This window comes from Thalassophryne amazonica, chromosome 17 (genome assembly GCF_902500255.1).
Source record: "Thalassophryne amazonica chromosome 17, fThaAma1.1, whole genome shotgun sequence".
Lineage (NCBI taxonomy): Eukaryota > Metazoa > Chordata > Actinopteri > Batrachoidiformes > Batrachoididae > Thalassophryne > Thalassophryne amazonica.
In genome coordinates, this window is record NC_047119.1 from 44,125,856 (window position 1) to 44,135,693 (window position 9,838).

A 9,838-nucleotide genomic window follows, 5' to 3' on the forward strand; every position below is an offset into this window, starting at 1 on the left:
TTTCTAAAAGTTATAATAAGATAGAAAGCATTTTGAGTGTTTTTTTTAAAGTGATACGCCACCATTTGGGGAAATACCCTTATTTTCCACCTCTCCTCTAGTTAAACAGTTGAGTTTTACCTTTCTTCAGTTCATCCAGCCGTTCGAGTATGGCAGTAGGACTTTTAGCTCTAGCTCAGCATAGATCATTAATTCAAATTAGACCATTAGCATATCTCCTATTATAGTCTTGTAAAAGTGACTAAGAATTCTGAGATTTTCCCAAATTAAAACTTGACTCTTCAATAGTTTCAACTTGTGCTAACACCAACAGAAAATGAAGCGTGATGATTTTCTGGGCTGATATGTCATGAAAATAGACCCTCCATACGCTGAATGAGAGTAGTTCCATGCTATATCAGCCTAGAAAACCACTTTCTGTTGGTCTTAGTACACTTTATAACTACAGAATAGTCAGCAGTACTATCAGGATTCGTTTTCACTTTTGAACAAGATTGTAGGAGCAGGGCTGTGAAGACTCTGCAGATCCGCAGGATTCTGCGGATTTCATCATGGGGAGGAGGTGTGGGGTGTTAGTGTTGTACTCGTTAATCGTGAACATCACTGAGTTTTTAAAATGCTTATCTCAAAGTGTTCTCCTTTTTTACAACATTGTGTAAGTTTTATAAGTCCGCGGATGCTGATCTGTGTGTTACAGATGCAGATCAGTTTCCTCGGATCCATGGAGTTTCATGGAGGAAAAAATGCCACTCGAAGCGTAGCTGTTACGACAGTTGTCGTAAAGCAGGACTGGTTGGTTGCTGCGGCGACGCTGTGTGGCTCCTGTGCGACACTTCAGCTAAACTTAGCATGTGGACATCCCCAATTTTTAGAGCTTTCAAGTTTTTAAGTGGAATTTTGCAGCATGTCAGTGTCACGGAGCAATTTCGCACAGAGAGAAGATGGCGAGAAAGACTGTTTGAAAAAGTCTTATAAGGACAAGAATCCATGGAATCGTCGCTGGCTTCATCAACACACCTGAAACATGAAAGAAACGGGAAAAGTGAACTGTGCCCTCTCAGGAAAACACGGTAAGAATTTTTCTCTCCCTGAAAATTAAACATTCTTCTGTTCAAACAGGGTTTTAGACAAAATTATGTTACTTTTTTCACTAATCTAGACTTTCTTTCATTGTAAAAAAGACATTGGCTTTAAATGGATTTAGGCTGCATGAATTTACACAAGAATATAAGTGACTTTTTACTGTAAGGTATGTTATTGATATTTTACCATGATTTTCCAAATATTCTACAAGCTTTAGCTGTGGTTTTTGAAATGCTGTAACAGTCTTTTCAGTCTTCATAAATTTCATGCAGTTTAATTGTTCTGAGTTAATGCATAATTTGGTTTACAGTTAAAAGGAAAATCATTCCAGGTCCTACTTCCACATTATATTCTGTTATTTCAACATCATCATTGACAGGTCAAATAAAAAGTTTGAATAGAGGATCATTTAAATATCCACTAATTTTGAGATTTGTTCTTCCAGGAGATGCTGAAAAGTATCATTAGATAAAAATTTAATTCTGGGGCCCAACAGGGCCCTAGACCCTGGCTCCTGGGGAGCTGTATACCAACCCCCTGCAAATTTTCCTCGGATTTCACAGTTTTCATTTCACAGCCCTGTAGGAGAGATGCCAATGGTCTAATCCGATTCAGTGGTCTATGCTATGTTGGAGCTAAAAGTCCTACCGCCAGACACAGAGAACAGCTGGATAAACTGGAGAAAGATATGACGCAACAGTTTAACTCGAGGGGAGGTGGAAAAATGAGCATATTTCCCCAAATGGTGGCATATCACTTTAAATACTGTTAGATATAGCTGATACCAGTGTCAGTCTTATAAGGCCAATGTGTCTTACTAGCCAGGGATCCTTTTGATAATATAAATGTAATAATTGACCATTTTTATCAGAGCTTCCTCTGTTCCCAACCACCACTGATCTTTACGGAACAAATTTAATCTAGGGGAATTTCTGAAATGTAGATAATCAGTTACTGTCTATATACCCATAATGCATGCGTATGATCAAATTCAATGTGCCATTTATTCCATAGAAAATGAAGTGGATGGAGAGACGGTACACCTGGGCTTAACTGACTCAATGCTAGACCATCTTTTCAAAGGGTCATTCAAAAAGCAAGTCAAGTTCCTTCAAATAATTCGACAGATGCAGGATGGAGAGGCCTGTCCCACTCAAAACACACAACCCAACATGGGTAGAGGCTGTCCCGTAATGGCTACTCATAGCACAGGTAGTCCTGGTTCTCCAACCTTCCTTCTAGAGCCCGACCGATAGGGATTTTTTGAGGTCGATAACGATATTTGGATGAAAAAAAAATGCAGATAATCGATAAATTGGCTGATTTGCCGATAGCCGATAAATCTGCCGATATTATTCTTTTTTTTTTTTTTCTTCTTTTTTTTTTTAATAATAATAAAATGTTCTTCTTTTGGACCCTTAAAGGTATGAGCTAAAAGCTGAAGCTTTATCCTCATATTGATTAACTTTATAACAGAAGAATTTTTAAGTTTAAAAAAAAATGCAATTGGAGCAGTTAGGGGGCTATTCAAACGGGCCAACTAGTAAGATATCACTCCTGAAAACGATCTTTGCCATATCACGTGAGGTAAATCTGCCCTGCGATTGGATTTTGGAAAACCATGTGACAGAGAACCAATTCTGATTTTAGACACTTACATTGCGCACATCATCACACATCTTCTATGAGGATTATTAAGATGGCTGACAGTGGATCAAAAGTCCGCGGAATTAACTTTTCAGCAAAAAAAAAAGTAAGTTTCTATCTCATATAATTAAAAAGTTATTTACAATTTAGTAAAGCTTGGTCCCAGCCATCGTATATGACGGCATCAGCTCCAGAGACTTAAGGGCGAACGGCAGTAATTCCCACAACCCTTCCGGATGACCAGTGAATCTGAATGTTTCAACCTTTTAGCAGTAAACAAAAGTTTTTCATGCTAGAAATAAGGTCTACACAACGTGGGCTTAATAAAAAGCATGACCGACGCAATGAAGCAATTTGACACATTACTACATAAACTGAGTTAATTAAACTGAGTTGAACTGAAACAGGAGATATGTGGGGTGAATGTAATCGCAAAGTTATTACAAACATCCTTATAGATTTGTATGCGTTTGTCAGCTGATTAGTGCAGTGTGACAGTGAACTACAGGGGCCAGTGATGAATACATTTAAGCAGGGTGTAAGCAGCTCTCAGTTGAATGGAGTCAGAGCTCCATCTACTGGACAAACGGTGCAAGGACATTTTACATTGCCGACAAACATTATTTCAGTAACTTGTGTTACTGTCGGCAAAATTTCGGCCGATAGTGAGTACTTTGAAAAGGGCTTATATTGGCCGATAATATCGGCTGGCCAATATTGGTCGGGCTCTACTTCCTTCTACCTTTTTACCCTCTCTGTCACCATGTCACTAGATGGTATCTTTTGACCTTTAGTGTGCCCCCCCCCAGCACTTCATTATTGTTGATGGAAAGGTGATTTTTGAATGCAATATCATTATTTATTCTTGCAGATGAGATGGATACACAAGAGATGCACACAATTACATTTCAAGTGCTAGATGTTGATGCTGCTACAAGGTAAGTGTTGAGTTTCAATCCACTGTAATACTGCAACAACAACTCCTATTTATTAAGCTCTCATACACTCAACAAAAATATAAATGCATCACTTTTGGTTTTGCTCCCATTTTGTATGACGATGAGGACGACGAGCATGCAGATGAGCTTCTCTGAGACGGTTTCTGACAGTTTGTGCAGAAATTCTTTGGTTATGCAAACCGATTGTTTCAGCAGCTGTCTGAGTGGCTGGTCTCAGACGATCTTGGAGGTGAACATGCTGGATGTGGAGGTCCTGGGCTGGTGTGGTTACACGTGGTCTGCGGTTGTGAGGCTGGTTGGATGTACTGCCAAATTCTCTGAAACGCCTTTGGAGACGGCTTATGGTAGAGAAATGAACATTCAATACATGAGCAACAGCTCTGGTTGACATTCCTGCTGTCAGCATGCCAATTGCACGCTCCCTCAAATCTTGCAACATCTGTGGCATTGTGCTGTGTGATAAAACTGCACCTTTCAGAGTGGCCTTTTATTGTGGGCAGTCTAAGGCACACCTGTGCACTAATCATGGTGTCTAATCAGCATCTTGGTATGGCACACCTGTGAGGTAGGATGGATTATCTCAGCAAAGGAGAAGTGCTCACTATCACAGATTTAGACTGGTTTGTGAACAATATTTGAGGGAAATGGTGATATTGTGTATGTGGAAAAAGTTTTAGATCTTTCAGTTCATCTCATACAAAATGGGAGCAAAACCAAAAGTGTTGCGTTTATATTTTTGTTGAGTGTACTTACCTGTTTAAAGAAATCCAAGTAAGGTGGCCAAGAGGGGTCACGTGTGAATTGTGTTAACGATGATGTTTTCTGTATTTGGACGAGTTTCTGAATATGCAGGTGTTGTGGTGTTTGCATGTGTTTTGACCCCTCTTGACCACCATAGTATCCTACTTATTAGAACAAAGTGACAGACGTGTAAATTCTCTTTTCTTGTGGAACTAGTTCTCAGGCTGTTGGGAGACTCCCTGATGTTTTTGTCCTCCCAACTTTTCCAAAAGAGCTTCAAGCAAAGCTGGATGCCAAAGAGGAGGTGCAGAGAGTTCCACAATACAGTCACAAAATAATACGAGTATTGCATGAGACTGTTGCCATGTATACTATGTAAGTACTAGTGTCTGAATTCTTTGTCCCTTGTGTGTGTTGTGTGTCTTGTCTTTTGTCTCTTGCTCGTGTTGCTCATTCCATTTTGGTGACAAGTTCAGTGTCGATTCTGCATTTACTTGAACTTTTTACTGTTCTGTGTTAGGTATCCCACTCACGCAGAATATGTGAAGGTAGCCCAGGCATTAATCCAGAAATACCCATTCCTGAAGGATGTTACAGGAAATGGCTATGTAAGTAGCTTTGCGTAATCTACTCCATGATCCAGTGCTTTGTTAGGTGTGTATTAAGTTTCAATAGTGACCATGGGAGCGTCTGTGTCAATCGGCCATTTCACAGTTTATAGCACCAGTCTGACCACTCACCTGTGGCAGGTCACTGAATGAAAGCACAAATGTGTTCCTCAAAGCTTCCTCCAGACCTCTACTGATGGGGTGGAATGTGTTAATATTCAGTCAATTGTACCATTGATTAATCAAGATCTGTGCTGGTCACTTAATCCAATAGTAATTGACAGGAAATGGTAGATGCAGTTTTACTTTCAGGAAGCAGTGGAGGTGGTGAATATAGCCTATTCAGTTAAGTGATGATGCAATAGTGGGATAATAAATCTCTTTCCGGGTCCAACAGCTTTCAGGGCTGCTGGATTTTCTCAATACACAGCACAAATAAACTATTTTTACAGCATTCAGAGAGCCGTTTTTACGAAAATTGTCATGTACTGCTACAGTTATTACTCTAAGTTTAAGCGACTTTGTTTTATTCTCACTAAAATGGAGGTTAGGGTGACCATGTCTACAAGTTGCGAAAACCGGCTGGCTGCACTAGTAAGCACTTTTGGTCTTAACCATCTACTGTATATAGACACTCATTTTTGCTTTCTTTCTGTGACCTACTGCATGTGAGTGGTCATATTGCAACGGAATCAGTCGATTGGCAAAAGGGCGCTTCCATTGTCACTCCTGAGACCTAATACGAAGCATAGGACTAGCCTTATTCATCCAAAGAGTTGTTTTTTTTGTTTTTGTTTTTGATGACTAATGGTGTATATTTTTTTGTTCCAATTATTTTTGCTGAAATTAGCATACCTGGCACATGTCATTGAAGCGCAAATTCAAGACTGAACGTCCAAAATGATGAAGTGAAACTGATCAAAGAGAAGTTTGCCCATGGAAAGAAGCCCAAGAAACCTGACGCTGAGAGTCCAAACACCTGTCTGAGAACCAAGCCACGATCAGTGAGTTGGGCTTAAACAATTTATATTGTTCGATTGTCAAATCTCAATTTTAAGGGGTGGGAGGCGTTGATTAGTCACATGCGCACACTCAAGCTCGAACTGTAGGGTCGTAACCCTTACCTAATTTTTTTTGTCTCACCTCAACATGCATGTTACTATTTTTGTCAATAGGAACTTGATGTTCTTGGAGAAGATGCATCATCAATTGCTGGTCACGTCAAGATTCTACAAACACAATACAGCAAGGCACAGCCAGACACTGCGATTGTACGCGACCTAATGCAGCGAACCTTTGCATGGAGGCAAAAGGAGATTGCTGAAGGAATGAGTGTTGAGGATACTGTGAAGAAATATCCCTTCTTAAAGACACCCTCAGGGGTAAGAGTTAAAAATTAAAAAGATAGATGTACCCTAGAACAACATTGGGCTGAACAACACATGGAAATAAGTCTTTCTTTCTAGACTATACTAACACCATTTAAACAAATCATGTTTACAAAATCTTTGCTTCTTAATCTTGGCAGCATTACCAGTAGGTTCAGTAAGTGAGTCCAGCCCCGCCCCCTTCAACTGTTTGTAGTTTTCGTAGACTCACCTCCTGAACCTTGGTACTGCTGCAGAGTTTGGAAGATTTGGTAAACTTTTTTTTTTTTTTTAACAGCGCTAGTATAGTCTATAACTATACTCAGCTTCGCATTGTGCAACACCTACCCATTGTGTGTTAAAATATTCTGTAATCTCCTTCCACTTATGGTCAATGGCTTAATTGTCTTTCTGCAGCTGTTGGAGGAGGTGGGTCGTATCCACTCAATAGCGAGCAATAGCTACACTGACACCTTTAACCAAATTGTTCCCAAAATACTTGCCCTGGCACAAGGAAAGTCTCCACTAGCCAAACAGTACTTGGAGGCCAGAGAAGAAGCCGAGGATCTACCAGGTACTTGCAAAAAGCTTATAAGAGTGTACTCAAACTTTGATAAGTGTGTGCATGGAAAAATCTGTAGATAATTCAAAGTGCATTCTGAGATGCTAATCAGATTTTGACTGTGTGTGTATAGAATGAATTAAGTATCTGTCTGTTTCTCTATCTGTCTTGATTCGCTTCTAGGAATGGACTTCAGAGCAGCGCTCATCCTCCTGCCATTAATCTTTAAAGACAAAATGGTTTTGATGTTGAAGGATGTCTTGAACTTCAGCAGGTTTTACAGTCTAATGATTTTTTTTGAGGAAGCATCAAAAGTTCTCTTCTCAGTTCAAACTGAAAGAATATTGCAAGTCGAGGTTAGATTTGACCGAACCAGTTCAATACACTTTAAGAGGGTCTACAGGACATAAAATAGGTAGCTTCTCCTATGTTCCCATTTCTGATGTTTTGAAAAAATATTGTTCCCATGAGGATGTGTGGGATGATATAGTCTCTGTAAATACTGAAGATGAACAGGTCTTGACTGACTTTTGTGATGGATTGTACTATAAGGAGTATCCTTTCTTTAAATAATATCCAAATGCCTTACGACTACATTTCTATGAGAATGAATTTGAGGTAGTGAACCCTTTGGGTTCAAAGAAAAAACACAAACTGTGCGTCTTCTACTATACAGTAGGTAATGTACATGTAAGGTACAGGTCTCAAGTGAAGCATATTCATTTAGCACTACTGGTGCGCTATTTCCATTTAAAGGAGTGTGGCTTAGAAGTTATCCTAAAACCACTGCTAGATGATCTTAAAATGCTCTCAACAGATGGATTGACCCTCACTGTTGGAGGGGTTGAGCAGAACGTTCGTGCAGCCCTAGTTACCTTTTCAGGGGATAACCTTTCAGCTCACATGATTGGTGGATTTGATATGTCATTTAACTCAGGAAGGGTTTGTAGACACTGTATGGGAACATATACAGATATAAAAGAGAAATTTCAGGAAGATAGTTATGTCTTAAGAACATCTGATGTTCACCAGTATCACCTGGAATGTATCCAGAAAAATCCTGACAGTAGAGCAACGTATGGGGTACAGTGTAGTTGTCCGTTTAATGTGCTTCCCTATTTCGATGTTACTAAGTCCTTACCTCCAGATGTAATGCATGATCTGTTAGAGGGTGTCATACCTTTAGTTTTGAAGCATGTCCTGTGCCAAGCTCATAAACAGAAACATATTAGCATACAAGAAGTAAACGAAGAACTACAGAGAATGACAATAGGTCAAAATGATAGAGCAAATAAGCCAGTACAGTTGTCTGAAAGACTATTACAAAAAGGAGGCATTGTGGGCTCGGCATCTCAGAAATGGTGCCTTTTTCGACTTATTCCTTTTTTGATCACACATCATATTCCTCTTGAGTGTCAGTATTGGCGTGTATACCTGTTGTGTCGAGAAATTGTAGATATCGTTCTAGCTCCCATGGTGAGAAGAGAGAACCTTCCTCTTTTAGATGAACTTGTGCAGGAATTTTTGACTGAGTTGAACGCTGTATTTGGAGATGTTATTACACCGAAGTGCCATTATTTAATTCATTATTCTATATTGATGTCAATGTTTGGCCCTCTTCGTTCTCTATGGTGCATGAGGTTTGAAGCCAAACACCAGTATTTTAAGAATGTTGCAAGTAATTGTCGTAATTTTATTAATATAGCTTCCACTCTGAGCAACCGGCACCAGTTAAAACAATGTTGGGAGTTTTCTTCAAATAATTTCTTAGATGATTTTGAGAAGGTACCAAGAAGCAGTACTAGCACTCCATTTTGTTCCTTACCATTTACACTCCAGTGTGCTCTAGAGCAGTATTTTACTGATGTTTCTTTTAGTGAAGATAAAGTTATTCAACGTGTTTCAGAAGTAACCGTTAACAATGTCAAGTATGCCACACAAGATGTTTTTGTAGTGGATGTGTTGCATGGTGAGAGAATTCCTCTTTTTTCCAAGTGAAATACATTTTTAATGTGGACACTACATGGATTCTTTGTGGAAAACTGATATTTCCAAAGTATTTTAGCCAGCACTTTTATGCTTATTCAGTCAGATTTGAACAAGAATGGACTGTGATACAGCCTGGGGCAGAGCTAGATTTTAATGCTCTTGATATATATGCAGTTGATGGTGATGTCTTTGTGGCAATGAAATACTGTGTGTAAGAATATAGTCTTTTTTATGTGTCTGGCAATGAAATTACTGTGTATTAGAGTTAAAGTCCTTTTAATGTCTCTGTGGCAATGAAATTACTGTGTGTAAGAAGAGTTCAAGTCCTTTTTTATGTCTCTGTGGCAATGAAATACTGTGTAAGAAGAGTTAGTCCTTTTTATGTCTGCGGCAATGAAATACTGTGTGTAAGAAGAGTTAGTCCTTTTTATGTCTCTGCTGCAATGAAATACTGTGTGTAAGAAGTTAAAAATGACATTCAGATTGTACAAATATTTTAGCACTTGTGTATTGGCTCATCTTTTGATGTTGTCTCTTTCTACTTAACAGATCATAAGACTAAGCATTTTAAATTTTCCCCTGGGATTTAAAAGTGTTAATTTAACACTGTCAGTGTTAGTTTTACACTGGTGAATTTACTGTAGTAGCCAGTAAACCATTATTGGTCAGTATGTCTGGTATTTATATTGTGTATATTTGCAAACTGTTTTTCTTTTTTTTTTTTTTCACTTTTGATGCTCTGTGTGCTTCTTACCCTGTTTGCTGCTGTACAATGCTGCTGGAACATCAATTTCCCTGAGGAAGTTTTCCCAAGGCGGCAATAAAATTCCATCTAATCTAATGTCGTCTAATTGTAACTAAGGTCTTCTCAGTGTTGTCAAT

At 38.9% G+C, this 9,838-nt stretch overlaps 1 protein-coding gene across 1 annotated transcript; it reads left to right on the forward strand.

Moving 5' to 3' along the window:
• Window positions 1-2,144: 2,144 nt before the first annotated feature.
• On the forward strand, window positions 2,145-9,123 carry LOC117529612. Its single transcript, XM_034192445.1, has 8 exons — window positions 2,145-2,295; window positions 3,602-3,668; window positions 4,647-4,805; window positions 4,951-5,038; window positions 5,889-6,042; window positions 6,214-6,420; window positions 6,823-6,979; window positions 7,151-9,123. Exon 8 carries the CDS (start codon window positions 7,772-7,774, stop codon window positions 8,963-8,965), a length of 1,194 nt encoding a protein of 397 aa, XP_034048336.1. The 5' UTR covers window positions 2,145-2,295; window positions 3,602-3,668; window positions 4,647-4,805; window positions 4,951-5,038; window positions 5,889-6,042; window positions 6,214-6,420; window positions 6,823-6,979; window positions 7,151-7,771; the 3' UTR covers window positions 8,966-9,123.
• The last annotated feature ends 715 nt before the right edge of the window (window positions 9,124-9,838 follow it).

Coding starts and splice junctions, on each gene's coding strand:
- LOC117529612 (XM_034192445.1), top strand. CDS start 7,772: ATGCTCTCAACAGATGGATTGACCCTCACTGTTGGAGGGGTTGAGCAG.